Source organism: Thermobia domestica, chromosome 7 (assembly GCF_964235325.1).
Source record: "Thermobia domestica chromosome 7, izTheDome1.hap1.1, whole genome shotgun sequence".
NCBI lineage: Eukaryota > Metazoa > Arthropoda > Insecta > Zygentoma > Lepismatidae > Thermobia > Thermobia domestica.
In genome coordinates, this window is record NC_137460.1 from 228,888,791 (window position 1) to 228,913,870 (window position 25,080).

Below are 25,080 nucleotides of genomic sequence, written 5' to 3' on the forward strand. Positions count from 1 at the left end.
GTAGAAAAGGTTTACGAAGCGATTTTGTGCTCAATTATATTGATATCGACCTAGAACCGCAATGCTATTATCAATCTTCAAGCACTTATTCTTATAATCAGTTCAGTGTTCCAATATTCAACATGTTTAGGCACGCCTGGAAAAAAGCTGCTTTCCTGTTACTTGTGATTTCTTTGATGATCCCGACAATGATCTCTGGCAAACTGAAAATTCTAGTTGCTCATCTCCCAACTGCACAAATGACTCATTCATCCAGTGTGCCTACCGTCGTGTATAATTATGCTTACAGAATTGGTTCATGAAGTATCATAATCATACATAACCCCTTGTATTTGCTGCATCAAATAGCACAATACACACGGGGCCATGCACAACTTTCTATTCTGTTCAATATTCGTGAGGTGCCTGACATTTAACATGCAATATTTGCAAACGGTACAAGATACGGTAAAACTCACTACATCGGTGAATTTCCGAGAAAATTGTACATGGATTTGATGTATAATTTGCACCTATACCTATTTGAAAAACCGAAAGTTGAATCCAGGATGGCAGTCAGGGTGTGTACCATCTGCTAGAGAAACAGTACTTGCTCCAATTTGTTTTCCGTATGCCCACATTCATGTCCAGTTATATCTAAAGAAACTACACGCAATCTTGTTTCCGAGCGTTGTAGTAGTTTATGATTGAATTCCGGTAATATATGAAGACTCATAAATATGCAAGTTTCCCATACGGGCCGCTAAAATTAGTACAATACACATTAGGCCAAGGAGAACTTTGATTTGAATCAAATTTACACAATTCCCCTGGGGGCACTTCACGAATGTATCTTGTCAGGATAATCCCACAATACAAGTGACTCCTTTCAAAATTAACTAAATAACTTTTTAAAACAATATTTGATATTTTTTTTACATGTTTGTTTATATCGAAACCAAGTGCAATAGATTCGTCTTACTCCATAGGGAATCTGTCTATATCAGGACGTTTTCCAGAAAACTTCAATAATGGAAACAATGTCTCAGTGGAGAGCGTTTACTTCTGATGCAAGGGGTTACTAGTACGGTCCTAGGCCATGCGAGTTTGTGGCGAAGGGCAGCGTCATGTATGTGAATTTTCTCGGCATTCCTTCTTTCGCACTTTCACTCAGCCATTTTGTTTTTGCGAATCATTCACTTTCATTAAACATCTGTCTCCTTTAAACTCTAGGGAATCCAACTGAGAGCCCTATGATGTCAGTTTACAGGTCGCAATTGTCAATGATAAGGGTATGAGCTCAATGGTAATGTTACATTAATAAGACAGGTTTGTTTTCTAGCCAAGAAAGGACATCGCAGTTTTACAATGTAAGAAAAGCAGAGAGGTTAACAATGAGAAAAGAAGAGGAGAGATGACATAGGAGATCAAGTGTTGTTAGCAGATGCGGTGTCATGGATCCTATTTTTGCAAAATCATCGAACATGTCGACAACGTCAGCTTACCTGCCATTTCCTTCCTCTCAAACAGAGGTTAGAAGCGAACTGTGACGTTAGAGAGCATTCAGTTAGAAATAATTGCCTAAGAAAAACGAATGATAGTTGGTGTCACGTAATAAAAAATCGTTATATATGTATTCAACGCTAAAACACTAATGATTTAGAATGAAAATTTTGACCACTATAGTTTGTCATAAAATCGCCAGGAAAGCTTCTTTATCATTGAACTGTACTCTGTTTTCCTGTTTCTCTCATAAAAGAGAGAAATGTGATCATAGAGAGATATTTTTGAGTATCGGTAAGAGAGTTGCTACTCTAAATTAAATCCATACTGTTTACAAAACCAGGCAGGAAATGTTTGGAAGATATTAAACTTAGCTTTCTGCAATGGTCGTAAAAATGAAGGGGAATGTTCTCTGTGTATATAGTGGAGGCAAGTAGGTTGGTATTCAAGAAGTTTGTTTACGTCTGCTGAAGAATGAAAGTAACTTCAGGCTAATTTAATCTTTCTATGGCTTTTAAGTTAATTTAGAACGAACGGTAGTACAACTTTGTTTCATAGAATGTTCCACGAGCGTACCTAGTGGGAGTTGGTTGACATTGTTACAGCTGTCCTCTTGAATCCTTAGTATAGTGGAAAACAGGGGGTTATAAAATACCCTTTAACTACTCAAGAATACATGTTAAATAAATAGTATATAGGCTTGACGGATATTTAACGGGGATTGTAATGTCACAAATAGAAGTTCGTAGTAGACATAGAAAGAACATAGAAGTAAAAATACTAAATGTAGAAAAAAAGGAGGGGATATGGAATAGATGGGGATATATGGAATAGTAGCAAAGTGCATTAGAAATTGATATCTTTCTAGGAAAAGTACATATATATATTGTACAACTTTTCACAACTCGCACACTCTTCAGGTTGTCATTTGCAGAAATCGCATATATAGATATCCTTGTCGGACCTAGAACACTTTTCATGACCCCACATTGTGCAAATCACACACTAAACCTACATTTCCCCATGAACACCGTCCGAAAACTTACTGTCACAATAGATGTGTGTAACATGTCAATATTCTGGTTGGATGCACAGGGCCACGACCTCTCCATCACTGGAATCTTGAAGATGCAGTTCATCAAATTTACTCACTACTAGAGTCAGTAGACGAAGGTGGTTCCATTAACTTCTGAGTCTTCTCGAAGGAGCACGCCTATTAGAAAGAGATTTAGCGCCACGCCTGGATTCTTGCTCTCACGCGAATGAGCTACTTGTTCCTTTTATGACAAAGAAGTCAGAACATGCAGTGCTGCCCTTGGAGGTCTGCGTGTAGATAGTTTGCGTTTCTGCTATGTGGGTAGTGACATGTCATAGGGAGTAATAGATGAACTTGTCGAACTGTCCTGAAAATAAGTGAGAAACGCTTTTAGCAAAGTAAACTATTGTTGAGAAAACTGTTCTTGAGCACTTTTAATGACGAAAAGAATCCAACCTAGTCTACCGCTTCTAATAGGCTAGTCTGTAATCTATTCATCCAGAAATATGTAGACTAACTACCTACTCTAGTCTTCACACTTTTGTTGAAATCTAAGTTAAACTATGAGCCGATCCGTCCATGGCAATCGTCACTGTATTACAGCGGTTGCTGTCATGTAGGAAAGCATTCATCTTCAAAAGAAACAGGAAAAACTTTATTTTCAAAAAAGTAGATAAGAATTAATCGACTGGACTCAAATATGACATATTATTCAGACTTTTAACTGTAGACCACTTAATGAATTTGTCTCGAACATCAGTATCAATTGACAGTTACCCATTGCAAAGTAGGTTAGTTTACAAATCTTCAACATTAGCAAGGACTAACGATTCAGTAGAGGCAAATATTTATTATAACTTTACTATTTACTTAATATATCCGCTTTAATATTATTAGCTCATAAGCTTTTTCATTTTTCATATTTTTAATATCAATACTTACTTTGTAATACAAATAAAGCCTTTAACTATATGACGATCAGTTTCCATTGGCTAATTACTGTACTGTATTTACTTTCATAACCGAAGTGAATAGTTAAACGTGATTTACAGAACTTGTCGGATTTCTTTAATGCAGCGATTTTTAAAATTAGCAAGAACATTTTTTCCATAACAATATTATATATTGACTTAACTAACGTCTTTTAGATATGCTAATAATGCGAGTCGAACCAATGTAGTAAAGCTATTAACCTTAGTTATCCTTTTCTAAGAGAATTCCTCTCTCAAGAGGTTTGGTAACAAATTGCGATAGATTTTGGCTTTATTTGCGTTCTTCAAATCATAATTTAGCTCAGTTGACGTTAACGGTTGGAAATATAGAAGAGCAAGAGCCTAAGTCCCAGAGACGATTTTCTTTACTAATTTTAAATTGATATTTACACTGTTATAAAATATATCAATAACACTTTTAAGGTTTCGTATAATTAATAATTATGTTTAACTATTACGATAGTACTTTTGAAGCTGGACTTTAGAATAATTATTTGAAATTCAACAATATGAACCTTGCTAGTTCATTAATGCTTTACCATGGCAACCATATTCTGTGTTATTATAAACAAACTTATTTATATTTAAATTAATTAAAATTAGGTTTCGTTTTCTTCTTCGAAGCTAAAATAAAGAATTAAATTTCAGGTGCAGATCTAGAAGTACATTTTTACATAAAATAACCTCAATCTTCATTAAACTGAAGTACATAAACAAATATTATACTAAATGTTAGCGATCTTAGTGGAATATAGCACAACGATGACACTACCTTGTTGCCGTAGCTGATGGCATTTTATATGAATATCTTGAACAAGCACGTGCGGACTGAAGACATGATGTTGGCTCATAACAACGTTCTGAAAATTTGTGAGAGCCAGAAAATGACGGTGCGACGGCGTAATCAAGGGAACGCTTAATAGAGTTAGTTTGGAAGTGAGGACTGAACATAGGTGATATAGGTTGAATTCTGACTTGCTCTTATCTGAGACAGACAGTCAACAGAGCTCTTTTTTCTGCATTCATCGATATTTCAATATTTTTCGCCATATCATTCGATTTTACTATTTTATCAAATGAAGATAATATAGATATAGAATCCTGTCTGTGTTTGATGGAAACTATCAGTTTGCATTAAATGACTGAAATATTGGGCTAAATCTTACCACGTGATCTAAATATGCTAATGTTGTTCTTAGAGCATATCATACGAATTAGGATAAGAATAAAAATAATACCCAATATAGCACTCCAATTAATCCCTAATCAATTAAACATTCTAAAGCCATCTTCAGAACCCTGCTGTAGATTAAAGGAATACGTTTACCAACCGTGTGATTGCAGACACTTAGCATTAACTTGAAAACCACATCTTTTGTTTCCTATAAAGGAATCCTTAACATTAAATTTGTTACTCGTGATTGAAGAAGAGTTAGTAGCTTTGGAAGTCAACAACATCTCTAAGGTTAGAAAACAATGAGTGACAATATATAGACGAAGCCCGCAGGCCACATAACACTCCATTGAGAACAATGAAACAGATAGCGAAACAAGCATTTCATATAGAGAGAAGAAAGGCAAGTTTCCAAAGAGCTCTCTGTTGGAGAATTCTGTAATTACATCGGTGGCATACCAAGAAACATCATCATCTTTGACGAAACTACAACGAGAAGTGACCGCAAAAAGTTTTCCTTTCAAGGATGGCATGTGGTGTCATCAAAGTGTAAAATTACTCTCTCGAGGCTATCTATCATGGACCACAATACATGACTATAATACAACCGATATATATATATACACACACTGTCTCATGCTGTGATGAAATCTCAGCTCTCAGGCCCTTTACACACAACGTCCATTCAAGCGAAGTTAACATAAGAGCGCTTTCTGTTTCGAGAAACTTTCTCAATGCATGTACTTAAAAGACGGGAGTTCCAAGAAATTCGTTCGTAGAGAAGTTCTGGTTGTTTCTTACTCTTAAATACACACAAACGTGTCAGTACAGTATTTACATTCTGTGTAGTTAGAAGTAATTTATACCTTGACAAAATGCATGACTTTCAATCTATATCAATCTACCTATACCTATACTTCAATGATACTTTCAAGCATCAATTGTATACAGATGAGCAAGGCGCCGATTTCTCTGTAAATTCGGGAGGGCCCATTCAGATGCAGAAGGTATATATATATATATATATATAATATATATATATGAAGATTTTAAGACAAATTGCAGTCAAATTATGTCAAATTTTGTATATTCATAAATACAATAGGGGACCCACCTGAGCTTTGGGGGAGCCTTGCCCCCCAGGATTTGCGCCCTTGCAGGTGAGACTCATAATTTAACGTTATATCGAAAACATGAGTTCCGTAGCGGGAACCGAATCTAAGACTACACTGAATAAGAAAATATAAGGTGAATAAGTAGTATAGCGCTCAATTCTGGTACGAAGGGTTCTTGGTTCGGTCCCAGACTATCTAAATTTCTAATAGACAACATCGTATCCATGGGTATTCTCGAAATTCTCCCGTTTTCTGCCACATTCTGACTTCGCCATGTACTTCATAATCATCCACATTCATTATGAAGTGTCATCTGTCCCCTTTAACCTGAAGGGCACAATCGTGGAACGTAGAACTACATATTTCATTTCATATACTTATAGAAACATATGTTAGTAGATAATCCATTCTATTACGTCTCAGAATAAAACTTCTTATCATGTATTCTATTACATCCCTTAGATTATTTTTTTATCATTCATTCTATTACGTCCCTTAGAATACACCGGTGTAAAGATTTTATCATGCATTTTATTACGTCTCTTAGAATAAAAATTTCTTATCGTTCATTCTATTACGTTTCTTACTTAGAATAAAAATTTCTTATCATCCATTCTATTACGTCTCTTAGTATAAAATTTCTTATCGTCCATTCTATTACGTTTTTTACTTAGAATAAAATTTCTTATCATACTATTCCCTAATTTTTTGGATCTATTTATTACATTAAAAATCTTTGTTTCTTCCTTTTCTATTCCTATCGCTTCAGCATTGCTTCTCTGTTCCATTTTGCTGATTTTCTGGTTTCTCCTCTACACATGTAATTTTGAAACATCTAACCGTTTTCTGAGTTTTCATAGTGTCTACGTTTCTTGGTATTTTATGAACACTGGAAAAACATTTATGCTGAACAGTTTAATGAAATTCTTGATTCAGAGTTTAAAAAAAAATTACGTTTCTTTTTCCTAAAGGTTACTTTCATCATTCCTAAATTTGTTTGTTCTTATTTCCTTTTTCGCATTTAATATTTTCTTTAATAATATTACAAAGATGCCGAAAAATATGCACTAATTTTAACCCCTGGCACTATTCATATTTTCTAGTATTTTTTTTTTTAATTTCACAGTCTTTACAGTACTTCTGCACGCTTTTCAACATCATACTAATTTTCAATTCAAATTTCGCTGTAAGAGATTTTTCACCTACGAAAGGAACACAATTTTTATGGTAATGGCGTTAAAATAAATTATCTACAACTGTTTTTGTGTGTGTTTGAACGCCAAGGCAGTCACCTTCCAGGTGTATGAGAAACAGTAACTAACAACCAGAATTTAAATGGAATTAGCTTTTACTTTTTGCTATGAGCAAAGCTGTATTCGACATGTATTTAACATTTATATCAAATAACGAATAGCATATTATATTTTCTGTAATTCTTCACGCAAATAGTTTTGTGAGCGCATGAATTTTATGGCAACATTTACGAATAGAACTCCTCTCATATGTTGTTCCTCTGTACACTATGTTCCTAGGGTTAAAAAGGAACAACACGTGGTAGGACTTCTATTTATGCAAATGTAGAAATATAAAATATATTGTTTAAAGCTTTGCTCATAATAAAGGAAAAACTATTACAAATTGAGACTGTCAGTTGCTACAGTAGAGTTGTCACACAATAAGAAGGCGGTGGTCCTGGTGTTGAAAGAACACACTCGATAAACAAATTTTGTTCTTTTAACTACAATTTTTGTTGCCTACTTTCTAGCGAAATAACATCTCTCTCTCTGTTAAACATTTTTTTTTACTTTTCCTACTAAATATTGTGAAATATGCAATCTAACTGTCCTGAAAATTCCACTTTCCTTCTGATGCTTCGTTTGTTCAGGGGTATCCATAAGAGATACTGTAATGCAGTGCTTTTACTGAAATTCTAGAAAATGTGGAGGGAAAATTAGTTGTGCCTAGTGACGAAGTAAAAATACGGCGTAATTTATACGAGGGATATTAGTTAAGGTCATATCCATTAAGTAAACTGAAAGTAGGTAATTTTCTTTTTGAGGACGGGGAAGGACATATGCGATGAATTTAAAGATGTTCCTCCGAACTTCCTCCAAAAGTTATATTATTATTACTTGCAGTTTTTTTAGGAAACACAATGCAGACATATTAATTGTGATGTGGGTATTTCTGTTGCTAGTTAGCTGGACTAGTGGCGATAAGTCTTCAAGCAGGATATATATTATACATTTTTTTGCACGAACAACTGTAGAGGAGAGTATGAGACGATATCAAACTCATTGAACTAAAATATTTTTTGATTTTAGTTATGCGTCCCTTTCAGAAGTGAAGCTATATGAGACTTGGATCTATAGCTTGACGTGGGATCCGAACTACATTAGCTCTGCTGGGAACCGAACCAGGGTCTCTCACGCCAAAGGCGAGTACGTTAACGCTTAGCTACAAGAGAGCTCCTGTATTTTATTATTGTGTCTCAGACAAGAGTACAGGGATGGAATGCGGATCCGAAACATTAGATGCAACTTCCTTCACCTTCCGTTTAGTAAAAATAATAATGGTAATGTCAATAGTGTGGCAATACAGATTCACTGCTCTCTCCGAAAACTTGGACGTATCTGACAAAGACTGATTAATTGTTTGATGTGTGTTTACGCCCTATCAATTGCGAAGCAATTTAGGACGAGACCTACACCCGAGAATATATGTTGATTGACTTGAAGTTTAGCATCCCGTTTAGCACCGATGCTATACGAGACGTGAACCCACAGCATGATGTAGGCTTCGAACCATATGAACTCCAGCTGGAGTTCAACACATAAGAACTAGAACCACAAATACAAATGATGTATATAGCATTTATTATATTTTGTAAATTTATATTATTTACATAAGCTATACTTTTGTTAAGGAATTGCACTATTTATTCTGTTGTTATATAAAACTATGTTTGGTATATCGATCCTATATTCATTGTCCTGGAGGCAATCCCCCCTTCCGATGAACCCTCTGGATTCGTTATTGTGGGCATCCATTGCTTCCTATAACTAGGCCATATTTATTTATTACTCAACATGAGAGAGTAGATCCCTAGTTAGAGTGTTGAAATATTACAATACATTTTTACAACGGTTTATTTAGTGTTTTACAGAACTTTGCACATATATCATTTTATCATGTTTTTGCATGATTTGTTATAGACAAAATATATTCTCCAGACTGGTGACTTCAGCATGATGTTAATCCTAGCCTTTTTGGATTAGAACGAAATTGTTTTATTAGCTTGAGTTCTCACTAAATGAAAATGTAAGTTTAATGTTGATATAAAATTTGAGCGATCAAATTGATTTTGAATTATTTTTTGGAGGAATACAGATCGGCAATATTACGCCTTTGCTCTAATAAGTGGATGTTAAAATTGTCTACCAATGGGATAAAGTTTCCAAGGGGGGGGGGAAGGATAAATTTAAGTTTCTTTGTAACTGAAATTTTCAATCAAAGACCTCAGAAATTTTCATTGAACATTTTTTTAATTTGTTGGTAATGCTTTTGTTTGAAGGTTTCCAAATTGCAACAGCATTTTCCAACCTAGATCGTACAATCTAACTTCGATTTTCAAAAGTGTTGCAATATTGCTCAAGTCCTTACCACTTCTAATTATGAATCCTAATAATTTAAAAGTATAATTTTCGATTCGTTTAATGAACGTTCATTTTGAGTCAAATGTAACACCTAGATCTTTAACTATATTAGGTCTGCTTATAGATGTATTACTAAACTTATAATCATATTTAATCCTGGATTGGTATACGTTTGTGATGTCACACGGTTAGTATACGTATGAGTAACGCGCTCACATGTTTTTCCTTTTCTTTCTAGTATTGTTAGTTTCTGTCAACCATGATATTTATAAAAAGATATGAGAACCATTAGTAATGCAAGAAAAACGTATGTTAACAATGTCGCTTTATTTTTTAATATTTTAGTTATGAGAAATAGTGTCACCATATACTTACAACCTCAAAAAGTCACTTAATTTTTCAAAAAGTGTAATATTGACTTAACAGCACATATTCACTCAAAAAAATTACTCAACATACCTTATAGTGGTCCAACATTTTTATATGATAAATGCAAGTAATAGTTTTTCTTATTAAATATAGTGAGGTTCCTTTTTAAAGACATGATACACTTTTATATGTTACAAACACAAGTAGTTTTAATGTTATAGGAAATATTGCTTGCGTTATATTGACCAAATTATTTTCTCTGTACCAGGAATTAGACATATTTGTTCTTGAACACAGTGAACATCTAAATAATGTTAACAAACACTTTGTTGCTACATAGAAGAAAATAAAACAATTAGTCACTAAGGCGAAAGATTACTTATATAAATCTTAGTTTAAAGCACATTACTTAAGCCCGTTGAAAATGACACATTAAGCTTCACTGACTTCATCTAGCCACGCTAGGATTTCCTTTTGATTGCTCACATCTCACGAAAGTGCAAAATTACACAAGTGTAGAAAAGAATAACAAAATGTGAGTCTAGAAAAAAATATATTTTCACCGTTAGTATAAGTGTGAGAGCTCATATTTACAACATGCGATTTTTAACAATGCTTGATCTTCTACTGGCTTGGTTGCGTAGCCACAGTGGCTACATCCTTCAACTACAGAAAGTACAAAAGACAGCTAGAAATAATTTCGCAATGCTACTGTTAATAATATATGAGAAATGAAGGAGTTTTCCAGCGCTTCCACGTATACCAATCCAGGGTTAAGAGTATATTTGTTTCTGCTGAATGATAATACATTTGTTTAGGTTTACTCTACGTTTAGTGACTGCACAGCAGTTTGCAATATTTTCTAAATGTTGTTGTAAACCAAGACAATCATGCACGGAATTTATATTTGCGTACATTTTAAGATAATCAGCGAAAAATGGCTTTTCACTATTGGGTATGTGATCTGAAAGATCGTTGATAAATAATAGAAATAGTAAAGCGCCTTGCTAAATATGTAAACATAACAAATTGTTGCTTTTAATTTTTTTCTTTGAAAAAAAAACTATCAGTACAAATATATTAACATCTGCCATCATATCGGACCGAAATATTTATAGGTCATAAACGCAGGTCTCTCGTACTAACAGTAGTCTGGATTTGATTTGCACAGGATATGAACAATAACGGTCTTTCCGTCACTGACTTTAAACCTTCTGTTTACTTAACTGTAGCAAGCTACTAAGAAAACTATAGAATAACAATCTATCTCTATCAGTAAATACATCTAGGTAAATGTAATCTATAATAACATCTCGTGTAACGTGTTATTGTTATTGCTAAACGTGTAATTGTTTTCTTTCATAGTTAACTACTTTCATGCCATAGTTAATTTTCGTATCACATTTAACTATTTTATTTTTCCTCTTTCTTCACAGTTGGCCAAGCTCTTCTCCTACACATGGACCATGGGATTATTCCTCTGCAAGTTCGTCCATTACATGCAAACAGTGTCAGCCATATGTTCCGTTCTTACACTGACTGCTATGAGCATCGAACGGTAAGTACTTGCATTTAGTGATTTTGGATGATTGCACTGAATTTCCGAAAGTTATTTAATGCTATTAACATCACCATAAATGTTCTATCATCAATGGCACGTCACCTGCTCCAAGTTGAACCTCCACCCATTTCGGTCCTTGCTAAATCTCTCTATTTGAATGTAATAAGTAACCTCATTTCACATTTATCAATCGACAGACCTTTCTCCTTTCCTCTTTAGCTTCCATAAATAATTTCTCTTACAATCCAAACAACGCAATTTCTATTCAAATAATGTCCCAACTAATTTATTTCTCTATTCTTAACTATTTTAATAGTATTTATCTCTCTCCACTTCAACTATCACATTTTCAAGCGTTTTCCTTTCCCCAGCTAACATTCTACATTCTTCTCCATACACATATTCAGAAAGCTTCAACTAGTCTTTAACTTCCTTTTATTAATGACTATGCCCCGTGAAGCAGAATATCCTGTATAGAGACATATGATCTTGGAGTATCTGAAGCATAAGGACAAGAAACATGAAGTGTCATATACCGCAACAGCTATCTTTAGGTCCATACAGGACATCTTTTTGAAAACGTGGTAGTAGTCTACGCAACGCCTCGACAAAGAGGTGATATTTCTGGCACACGTCTAGATTGAGTACAATGGACGCTACTAAGTGTTGATCCTTTTAAATGCTGTCAATTTATCGAAGACGGAAAATTAAAACACGAAGGAAACTCTTCTACGTTCATCCAATTTAAACTCAGATTATAGAGGAAAAGATTTTCCATAAAATTCATGGCTACAGTTCAAATTGTCACTGTTAATTTTCAAATTCTGCAGGTGAAAATTTAACAGTGCAGATTGTAGCGTTCAGTTTTTCCTCTAGAATATTTTGAATATTCTGTTTATAACGTTTTTGTCTGTTTTCATTTGTTTATGTAATTCTGATTATGGTTCACTCTTTTGGTTTGGTGTGTTTGTGATTGTTTAACTAGTGTCTTTACAATTGTCAAAGTTAGTCTTTATTATTTGTATGCTGTGCTTTTGAGAAGAATTTCCGTAAAGAAAGAGAGTAAGTTGAACTGTTCACCGTCCGGAATTGCGCGGCAAGAAAAGTAGAGAAGATTGGAGTGGGTTGCTTATCTCACAATAATTGTTGAAATTAACAAAATTGATGAGCAGGATAAGTATATCTTTTAAAGAAATGGAATATTTACAGTACAACATTCCTTTGTGCGTTTTATTCTTCATAGTTATGAACGAAAGCTAAGTGTAAATGCAAAGTGGAAAAATAGTAAAAAAAACGGCATGGTTGTACTTTGAAAGCAAACGGGTATTGATATAATTATAGCGCTGGAATGTGGTGTTTGCACTTATAAGTAATAGTATTGTTTAAAAAATCGGAAAATACTAAAGAGACTTATCTGCATTTTAAAGTATTATAGTACAGCTGCAAAGTGTTACGTGTATTGGTAACTACGGTAAGATTTTCGGCATACAGTTTTACCTGTACAGTAAGTGTTAAATAAATTGAATATTTTGTTGTCCTTCAGGAGTGACTGCTATATATATGTTTTTACAATGACTATGGTTCAGATTTAATGTAAAGTGTCTTGTGGCAACGAAATTATAATCGCAAGTCTTGAAACAACGAACCTGACCACGTGAATGATTGAAGGAAAATTAGTCCCTTGGTAAGTTTTTCTTCTTTTTATGAGAATTGGCGACCCATGCTAAAAAAATATAAGTTGTGTTTTACGTCTTTTAGTACGTTTATAAATAATAAGAGAAGGCAACGCAACACAGAATATTACCAAGCGTTTCCCAAAATACAATTTCCGTTGCATTACAAGATTAAGTTTATGTGAGCATAAAAACACTGCCTCTAAATATATGTTTTTTTTTCAACACTCCTAATGCTTGATTCTATCATGAGATCGTGCAGCTTATTTTACATACGCGTAAAGATAATTGCTATAAAATATCTCTTAGCATTTTAGAAACTGAAACCCTACTATTGGCTTTATATTTCTTATTAAATATGATTGCATATGTGATAACTATAGACTCCCACTGTGGAAAGTGGGAGTAATACGGGACGAAGATTAATACATGTCACAGAGAATAGGGATGCTGAGGACAGTAGGGCGTATGGTTATTTGAGTTCACTTTTGCAATGAAATATTTCAGTTTTACGTCCCACTGTTATGCAGTGTAGGCTAAAGGAGACTGTGATGACAAGAAAGTGAGAGGAAACGGGAGAATCCCGAGAAAACCTATGTACACTGTGTTTGTCCACCACAAACCATACTTGGCGCGAGCTGTAATTGAACCAGAGACACCATACAACAGAGGTTCCCGCTCTACCGTTGAACTACTGTAGTCTCGTTGAGTTCACTTTTACTTACAGTAGAAGATATGCACACAAGCCTTGCATCGACATGTTTCCATTATGAATCATTAGGTAGTAATTCGATTCACTTCCCACATTAATATATTTTGACGAGAATACAAATATATCATTTACCATACAAATTAAGTATGACAGAGTAAAAGGAAGAGCCTTTCTTTATTTATAGAAACAAAATTTAATGTAAAAGGCCCATTGATACACAATAAAGAATCACACACATGAATTGTTAGACATTTTCCTGGAATGGGCAAAATCAAGATGGATATAAGACGAGACAGAAGACCTTTGCTGAATTTTCGCGAATAAATGTATGCTAAATGATACATAAGGGGTTTGAGACTTAGAAAATAATTTCCTGCTATCTCTTACTACCGTTTCTGCTATGATGCCTGTCAACAGATATACGGGTTTCGCTGTTTTGTAAGACTTCCCATACACACGTAGCATATTTTGTAATATGAATTGACAGTCCCAAGAGAAACTCACATATCCTATTTTATATGTCTATTCGAACTAGAATTGTCGTATATCTATCATTTCCGTCTCGTTTATAACACAGCTGAGGAAGTATAATGTGTCAAAGAGAGGTCCGTGGGCAAATTTTCTGAAGAAGTGTATACAGCTATTCAATTCAATTCCTTCCGTAAGACATGAATATAATCCATGCTCATGTACAGCATATTTACACAGGACATTATTTACCATCATGATTTGATACAATTTAATACTCACGGGGTACGCGCTACCTCATTAGTAGAGCGCTCACCAATGTTATGACGGGAACCTGGTTCGATTCCTGGTTATATTAGTTTATAGTGGACAAGATAATATTCGTGGTTTTTCTCGAGGTTTCCTTGTTTCGTACCACATTCTCATTCCACTAATCCTCTAACAATCATTCACTTCAATTATTCTTCCGACTTCTGAAGTCAAGAGGTCATAATTGTAGAAGGTTAACATTTTATTAATTTCAATTACAAAGTATTGTTTTCTTTAAAAAGAAACTGAAGGAAGTTGTACAAGGGAGGGCCCATACTACTTACAATGGAAAAGTCAAAGTGTGATTACAAATTATGATGTTCCGATTGGGAAAGGAAACCATTTTTCCTAAAGTTACCTGTTAAACATATTGGAAAGCAATCTAAACGGGATGTGCTATACAAAGAGAATATACATATACGAGAAGTGACTGAAAAGTTTTGAGCCTTGAGGAAATTGTAAGAAGTACAGATTTGGTAATACCTTTATTTTTCAACATAATCCCCTTAGACAGCAACATACTTGCTCCAATTGTGCTGCAATGCTCTTATCCCGCTAGAAAAAATCCTTAAGAGTGTGATCACAGAAACTCCTCCATATCTGTCATGACGTCATTATCGCTTGCAAAACATCGTCGTGTTAGAGCCTTTTTTATATTAGAGAACAAGTGGAAGTCTGAGGAGCCAGATCTGGAGAATAGAGTGGATGAGAAAAGCGTTCAAAGCAGCATTCGTGAATAGTAGCCATGACAACTGCTGATGTGTGATCGGGGGCATTGTCATGATGGTAGAGAACCCTTCTGCACATCATTTGTGACCTTTTTTCTTGAATTTGCATTTTAAAAGGCCACTACAGTATTGTCCCATGATGGTGTGACCCTTTGCAAGTAATCAATCCTTGGGAATCCGAATCCCAAAAAGCAGACGCCATCATTTTGCCAGCGAAGGGGATCACCTTTGCCTTCTTTGGGGTAGGTGGGCTTCCTTTGTTTGTATTGTTGTTGTTTTGTTTCTGGCTGGTAAATGGTGTACGCAACACTCGTCCACAGTAATGAATCGAAAGAGAAAATCATCCACATCACGTTCTAACAGTTTCAAATTGCTCACGGAAAAGGAGGTACCTAGTGCGTTTTTGTTTGGGAGTCAGAAGACGTGGGACCCATCGAGCAGAAACTTTTCATAAACAAAGCCCATTCTTCAGAATATGATTTGCTCGCTCCTCTGATATGCCCAACCTGTCTGCTATCTGTCAAGTTGACAATCGGCGATCTTCCATGATCATATCAAGTACGAGTTCAATGTTTTCCATGGTAGTAGCACTTGATGGTCTCCCAGATCTCGGCCCATCTTCAACACTCTGCCTACCATGCTTGAATTCCTGCACCTATCTTTTGATGGTGGCATATGAAGGGGCAGATTCACTTACGGTATTGATCATATCCTGGTGGATCTCAGACGCCAATATTCTTTCAATTACATATACTTGATGACTGACCTGTTTTCGATTTTTTTTTCATTTTCCCAACTTCTGTCATCTCACTCACTTCAAGAGCCTGTAAAGACAAATTACTTCGGAATTACTCAGTTTGACACACATTAATATCAAAAGTTGCACTATTGTAATACATACAATCATTCTATTCTAGAATCTCATTTTCTATGTTAGGCTCAAAACTTTTCAGTCACTCCTCGTATTTCTCACCAATAATCTATTTAGACGTTCTTACCGCTTTCTTGTGAACTTATCTAAACGTAACAACATCACGAAATAATAACTCTCGTATTATAATTTGCTTTATTATTATTATTTTGCAAATCCTAAAACCAATCTCGGAGGCAACTAACAGTGTTATATATGCCATGAAAGCTCATTTATTGTCAAAGTTCAGAAACAAAATAAGGAGCTACTGAAGGTGGAATGAACAAAACTCGTTTGTAGTTGCGCCAATTGCACTCGTAACTTAGAACGGCTACTCGTTAAAGATGTGGTATACTGCAACATCTGGAGTCACAATCACGGCAAGCTAGAACAACAATAAATGCACTTGAGAAATTGTGTATGAGTAATATTCTCAACTATACTACGAGAAGCATGAGCATTATGGAAAAATGAAAAAGAAATATGTGGCAGCATTCAGTAGTCGTACAAAATAAAGGCAAGAATATGGGAGAAGACGACTCAAAGAAGAAAAATATATTTCATGAGTCGGAAAATAGTTCCTAAAAGGTTGGTTTGTTTCTAGTTTTGTACAAAGCGCGGTCAGAGTGTAACACACAATACCACCGTTACTAAAATTTGGCGAAAAATGCTAAAGTGTTTCCAACTCTGGACCTAAAGAAATTTCCTGGAATGAACGAGAACCAAGGAAGACGTGCTGGGAAAGGTAGGGAAGAAAACGAAAACAGGTATAATTACAAAGAGTTCTCGTTAGGATATTTATTAAGAAGTTTTATTGTAATATAAATCCTATAAAGGACGGTGGAAGAAAACGAAAGAGGCTGCAATTGGTGGATAATAGAGAGTGGTTAAAAAACTATTGGAAAATTTCGAAAAAGAAGCTTCTACCTACCAACGTGAGTTGGAAGCTTGGTTAATGACATAGCTCATGGAAGACGAGGGACAGCAGTTCATTTTCCAACAACATAAACACCCCGACCTTGGCATAAGAATGTCTCGGATTGCAAAATCGACAACTGTCAGGAAGATAGAATGGATGTGCAATGGCTGCGGACAGCATAATCTACATATGACCACCACGTTTATTGGACCTCACAGTCTGTGATTTCTTCCTGCGAGGTTTCATCAAGAACAAGGTTTATATTCTCTCACTTCTAGCTACAGTGCTGGAATTAAGAAGGCGCGTTACAAAAGCAATCGAGATGCTTAGAAGGAATGAGATCAGTGGTCCGTGGTAATTCAGTAGTAGAGCGTCCATCTCTGGGCATAAGGTCCTTGGTTCGATCCCAGCTCGCGCCACATGAACTTTGTGGTGGACAAACACCGTGTGCGTGGGTTTTCTCAGAGTTTTCAGGTTTCCTCCCACTTGATTCACTTCACCATTTCATTTATTTTACATCATCACCGCCTCCTTTAGTCTAGCCGATATAACCGTGGGAGATAAAAGTGAAAAATTTTATATAATTTTAATTTCTAAGGAATTGCATCACTGCTTGTACGTCTGCCGTATTACACGTGGGACTCGCATCGATTACTCTTAAAGTTAGATTAAAACTTCAACCATTCCTCTTTCCAACGACACTAAGATCATGCATTTATTTATGTTCAGTATTAGTGAAAATATAGCTTTTTGAAATAGTCCTATAATTTGTACTACTCTATATTACAGCAAGTATTATAACTCCTGAGGGAAGTTACATGACTAAAATTCTTAATTTGACCCATACAAACTAAAGAAAGAAAGATTCACATAGATTCAGAAAGCTGAATACAAGAATAGTATATTAGGGAAACTTTCTTTCCTTAGCTTGGAGCGTTAAAATTTATTTTCTAAGCGAAGTGATTTCCGTCAAGAGCTACCACTGAAATCAAATAACTCTAAAGTCAAGACAAGAAGATTAACTAAATGCTCTAATGCATGGAAACTCCTCAGTTTGTGAGAAGTGCCTGCAGAACACTTATGATAATTATAATAATATATGCAAATTTTAGTGACTATAAAACACCCACTGAATTATCAAAGTATATAATTCAGGAAAGTTCCGTCATACGGTTAATCTAAACAAAGCACACAAACTCAACGAGATTATCCTTAGGTTAAATGTAACAAGAAACCTGGAATAATCTTACTTTGAGAAATATAGGAGTTAGAGGCATGAGGTAATACACTCAATGAACATTGTTTGAAGGCATAACCTGAAATAATGAATTGATCAAGAACGGTTAAGCATCAAACCCGACATGTATTAAAATAATTTCCTGGTTATTATTATTAGTAGTAATTTGAAGCGTAATGTAGAAAACTTTTTATTAAAATACAAAGACTAGCCACTGTAAGACATGAAGAATGTACGTTTCTATACAATAATAATAATAATAATATCCACTGTATAACAATGCGTACAGTACTTGGTATATGTAAGACAGCATTCACTACCTTTCACATTACGTCAAACCCTTCGAATTAAAACAAAATGTTTTATTTACAGAAGCAGCTCATTTTATATGCATTTTAAGTCTTACAAACTATGCTATGTGAAGGATGGAAAGTGTTGTTGTCGCTTATATGACGTACAGACATAAGTGCCAAAAGTGTAATTTTACAACAGAGACATTTAAAGAAATTTCAGTGCAATTGAACCTTTTTTCACATACAGCTAAAAACTACAGCTTCAAAATAATAGGCCTGTGTAAATGATACGTACATGATGGCTCTTTCGAAGACTTATAGGGTGCTCATTTAATATTACGTCATCACGCTAGAAATATGCTTTACATGGATATACGTCTCTTTGTTATATATGCACTTTAATAAATTGGGCACTTACGCCTTTATTACTTATAACTTTATTAATACATGAATGAATAACTGATTTTTTTTTTCATCCTAGACAAACTGGGAGCTTGTAAGGATGAGACATACAAGTTTTGGTAAAGTAGGTTCTGAACTAATCTGTTTAATAGTCTCCGGCGGGAACTGAATACGTACACTGAGAAAAATCCGTTCTCCGGACAGCGGTATATTGTACAGATATACGGTATCCTCTTGCTTACTATAGAAATCAATATGGAGCATACGTTATCCGTATGATACATAGGCACTGCCGTTTGATGTTACATCATGCCGTTGCAGGATGTATGACATCTAACAGTTTTCCGTATATCACATGTATATACTTATGTTACTTTCGTCAGCTATATGCTATATACGTCCATTTGTATGTGAGATCCTGACCGCCTACATTGTTTCATACAGAAAGTACGTATAGATGGAACACTTATACAGAAAGTATTATAAAACATGCGTTTTCAGTTATACGTCTGGTGTACGTTAAGTCCAAAAACTACAGGAATTACGCATGTAACCTATCTTTTTAAGTATGCCACCTACAATTTTTTTTCTCAGTGTACCCACGGTATCAAAACCGAACGCACTAACACATTGGCCTCCCCTAGATCTATTAATACATGACAGAAATTTCTTATTTTAACGTTGATTTTTATATAAAAGTTTGGAGTTTATTTATTTATTTCTTTATTAAGTACATGTATAAATTGCCGATACAAAGGAATTTAAGAATTGATGTAAAAAAAAAGTTGACATTGCTAACATAACTACAAATAACATTTCGATTATGTAATCAAACTACAAATTCAGTTATGACAGTTTTTAAATAAGTGTATTACAAATTTTATTAATAGTTTTGAAAAATTGAAATGAAAATAATAATGCTGAAATATTGATCAGATGCCTTTGTATTCCTTTATAAATGGGGACGTTGTTGATAAAATTTTTGACAATTTTTGTCTCAGTTAACAGGTTAGTCCTGAGCACAGGTGCATTATGTCCTTGTATTTCTCGACCGATATTTGTGGATACATTAAGTTGTGGTAGTGTGTGTTTCAGAGCACCCAAGGTATTCCTTTTCAGCGATAGCTTCTCATAGTGTTGACTGAAGTGAATTGTCTTTATGAAAATCCCTGATAAGTCCTCTTTGGTCACCATTACCTCCCGAACTATCGTCCAATACACTTTAATGCCAGAATCAAATTCCCTCAGAGATTTAACACTTTCCGAAGTACTCTTATAGTCTTTAAAATCTTTAACTTTTGTTAAATACAGATGGTGTCGTGGCCCACGACGAGCCATGTAGGCCTACTAGAAATTGATTAAACTGTAGATCTACTTGAAACCACGTGCAAGCTTCTTACGTGGAGAAGGTCTGCTTTCTATTTCTTCAGAAGAAACTGATGGGTGGTTTCTGCAGTTGACAATGTTGGCAATATGCTTGAAGCAGAAGAAGGATTTACATACAGGGCAAGTATTTTGATATTCACGTATGCTGTTTAAGTATTCATACTCCTGTATTACGGTAGGTCACGATCAGAATCGTCACTATCAGGTAATTGAACACTTTCTTTTTCATGTTCAGAATAACCACCACGTTCGTTCTTATTTTCATCTTCACACTGACTGTCACTTCCGTTCTTATTTTCTGAGTTCGTCTTATCTACTTTCAGTACGTTCGTTGGTGCGGTTTTCTTCAAAACACTGAGAGGGACATCTATAGATTTTGACTCGGATTGTTCTCATGCAGAATCCTGTGCTGAATATTCAGTTTCAATCATAGTTCCATAGTAATATATTTTATAATTGGCAGCCAATATTTTTAACTTCTTGCATAATTCATTGTTACCAACAGTTTCAATATCTTTGGATGATACTACATTCAAGTAGGCATCTTCCGACTTCACTGTTCAGTAACTAGTAGAGAAAAACAACTCCTAGTTAATTTTCGATCGTCTCTGCTCGACTGTGTTTATGGTCTAACCGGATTATTATATTATTATTTCGTCTATAATAGCCTGGTTTACAAAAACTTCAGTAACAACCATCAAATGATACTACACAAAAAGCGGTATTATCATTGAATAAAATTCAGTCTTAGTATGTTTTACTGTATAGTGCCAGGGAACATAACGACCAATTAGTTTATGTTACACATTTTACACGACGGAAAGCCGTAAGCAACACGAATGCCGCTTACGTCTTTACGTAAAATAACAAGCAATACAAGAGTGTCGTTTATGCCAGTTGAACATTTCTTACTGGAGAAAAAACTATTAGAGTCACGCCACTTCATCAGATGATAGAATAAGGTTTGATGAGTTCCTAGTTAAAATATCTCATTTTAAAAAAATGGAGCTTACGTCTTTACGTAATATAAGCGAAGTTATATGGAATAAGTATATCCGTCCGTTCTTAGTCTTATCTGTCGACAGACATCATACCAAATTCTGTAAGAAACATCAATGAATGTTTTAAATATGGACTCATGTCTGAAAAATAGATTCACCTTCTGCATTAAGCCTATATTCATAACGAAAATGGTAAAAATCAATCATTTCCGGTTTCAACGTGATCATCACAAAACTGTAATAGATGGCGAAAAGCTGCTTCTTGAAATGAATTCACCGTTCCAAAATAGAAGTTTTTCTGCTCATTTTTATCCCCCTATTCAAACTTCACGAGTAATACAATTTTAAGTTTCTACACTGGTCGCCATGAAGAAACACGATAATAGATAGCTAGTAGTATTTTTTTTTTTTTTTTTTACATGAATTCAGTATTGTAAGAGTACGCTTTATTTCCGCCCTTATCTTCATAGAAAAATTGGAAGGTATAGACATCTATAGAACTCTGGTTTCAACTCTAATCCTCTTGATCAAAAACTGTAATAAACTCAATTGCTTCATATGGATTTAACGTATGAAAAACTGGTTCCATAGTTGACCTTATCCCTTTATTGCAATTGGAAGTTAATGATCTACCACTTTCGGCAATCTTAACGTTACGTAATAACTACGGTAACCCAAGAGCATAAAAAGCATAACAGCAATTTACACATATGGTTGGTACCTTGAACAGAGTTGTGTTTGTCTAAGGGCCCAGAAGAAACTAATTTTAAGAGCATAATTTTAGAAAATAAAGCATAAAACATAATTTAAAATATATAGCACAATTCTTGGAAAATTCTGTTTAACTGCTACCTAACCAAGGTGGTGGTAGTGGAAACGAAGAGACTGACAGAGACGGAGAGTGACATAGATGACTAACTTTTCTTTCGTAACCTATTTTAGTGTGGTTTATAAGTGATACTTTAACAAACTTCAAACAATTTGCATATTCTTTTGAAACATTTGGCTTCAGATATGCTTAATAGTGAAGGTGATATTATGTGAGTGATATCAGTGGTACTGTACATAGTTTGTGAAGATCTTAAGTGAGTTACTGTTTCAGGTACAAGAATCAAGTGTACAAGAATTGTATGTATGATGATTCGATATGCACAAAAAGTGCACAAGAACTCCACACTATATTGTTATGTGTAACTCTTGAACTTGAGCACTTTCTGTACGTTTTGGAGGCATGTTTTACTTTCCTTTTCTGTATATATGCACTTCTAAGGCGCACACAAGTGATAGAAAGAACTGACTCGAGTAAAGCATATCTCTTTACAGTGCATTAAGTAGAAAGTCCATTAAATATGAAAGAAATTCGTTTCATAAAATATTAATAAATAGATCAAGATATTTAAAATATTTAATGTATAGTAAATATTATACATTATGCACGACTAATGTAAATCATTGGAATTAACAATAAAGCACAATAAAGCATAATTTGGGCAAAATAAAGCATAATAAAGAAAAAATAAAGCATAATTAAACAAAAAAACATAATGTGGGTTGCTCTAGTAATAAGTTTCCGGAAAATTAACATGCTACAACCCTCTAATACGCAGTGTTTTACTTTATTATTTACGAGTCAACTAAGTTTAGTAGTCTACAAATTGTTATGTAGTCCACATGAGTTTTACCAAAAAAAAAAAAAAAAAAAAATCGTGTTAAAAGTTATATTTGATATGCATCGCAGTTAGCTTTAACGTAGCCATCGTTACACTATATTTTGTCTGTTTCATGTACATGAGTACGTTTCATAATATTTCATTACAAAAATGTCTTAGAAAATGGTGGTTCATTATCTCAAAATATTTTTATTTCCAAGAATGAATCAGAAAGAGTAAATCGCTATTTTCTTAATTGTCTACCTTTTCCTATGGCGTCGGATCTATACAGCGCGGGGTCTGGGGCAGACGTCCCACTTGCTCCCCCACAAGATGGTCCTATCTATTCACATTTACAATTTTTCAGGACCTGTCAAACATTATTCATAGACGCAACTTATTGAATATTTCGCACATCAACTCTTCCAAAGGATGATACGTAAATGATAGCTAATAATTTCGTTTGATAGCGACCTAGAAATCAAGCAGGTCGTTGTTAGTATATTAGATCTTTCTGCGGTCAATACATAAAAAATATCGGCGTCCTTGACAAATGCGCTAGAATTTTGCCATTACGCGAAAGTCAGAATATGGGTCTGCGTAGTGTAGGGTATGAATTGATTTGGTTTAAATTTAAAACGAAAGTGAACACTAGTTAGAATTCATAAATATTTTGTGTCAAAAATATTCATTATAAGTTTATAATTGCATCATTAAATACCTTGCGGTGCGTATTGAAAATTGTCAAGGAGCACCAGGGGATAGCAACACAAAGTTCGCGAACTACTAAATTAAACTGAACTAGAGCAGCAGCAATGACTCTAGAAATGAAATGTGAAAAAGAACGAGAGAAAGATAAAACTCTCACTTGAAATCAACTGTTTAGCGCAACTTCCGAGTACTTGAAATTAGAAAGAATCAGTTTGTTAATTGAACATTTTTTCCAGGGGGGAGAGATGAGTTCATCCACATACATACCCAGCTATCACACATTACACATATATGCTACCACAAACCATTCCCTTGTGTGCTGTACACATATTACTGCTGTTTGTTTCATAATGCATGGTAGTTTGAGTACCTGAGTTTGAGGGACAAACATGCAATTATTTCTTCGATCTATAGATAGTGAGATGTGTATACATTGTGAAGGAGTAGTTTGTTTGGCGTGAGATTTCTCAATTAATATTAAAATCCAAAGTGATAGATTCCTACCACTTCCGGTTGTAGTAAAGAGATTAGCACTAAAAGTATCAAACGCTCATTATTCATGACCTTATCTTTACTTTCTAAAAAAAAAATGAAAATTCCTGACTTTAAAATCAATAATGCATGGTCGAAATCAAGGATGTTATATAATAGAAGATCTGCCCATACAACAAAATCGTGAAGTCATACGTCACAGTTTCGCCACACCTACTCTGCCTACTTCGAGCCACTAAGATCGCAATATTCCGAGCCAACAATCATGACGGAAAGAGAGTAGCCAACCAGACGTGCCGGCTCAGGCGATGCTCGGTTGTGTTTTGGCTTTATTGATCTCATATGATGAAGATACGTATGGGCAGATCCTCTATTTTATAACATCCTTGGTCGAAATTTGGGCGTGTAAGTACTGGGGGTGGAAATGCTAAGGACACATACTAAAACAAATTTTTCTGCATTTACCAAGGTACTAATTTGTTCTGAAATTAACATTGCCTTAAGTAATGAAATGGGAGCTGAATATTTCAAACAGAAAAAACAAGGTGTGCTGGGAATGGTTGACTATTCCGAGTCTTTTCCCTTTCCGTGTGTTGTTGCCAGACTGATAACTTTTAAGGGATTTAGAAAAATTCAGACGCGCAATTATATTTAGAGAAGTGTACAAATGTTTTGAGATCTTTAAATACTGCAGTTCGCATAATCAAAGATTGAAGTATCATTTTAATTCATTATGAAGATGATCGAGAAGCGAAAACACCTTGTCACTGAGAATTTCCAAATAAATACGTTGGTCATGTTTACA

General features: G+C 34.7%; 1 protein-coding gene across 1 annotated transcript in view; it reads left to right on the plus strand.

Annotated features, from left to right (window-relative positions):
- The first annotated feature begins 1,463 nt into the window (after positions 1-1,463).
- LOC145689582 (gastrin/cholecystokinin type B receptor-like) overlaps positions 1,464-25,080 on the plus strand; it is a 209,236-nt gene continuing 185,619 nt past the window's right edge. The window contains exons 1-2 of the mRNA XM_081763762.1: positions 1,464-1,511; positions 11,261-11,382. Of these exons, the coding sequence (XP_081619888.1) occupies positions 1,464-1,511; positions 11,261-11,382 (170 nt within the window). The remainder of the gene's footprint in view (positions 1,512-11,260; positions 11,383-25,080) is intronic.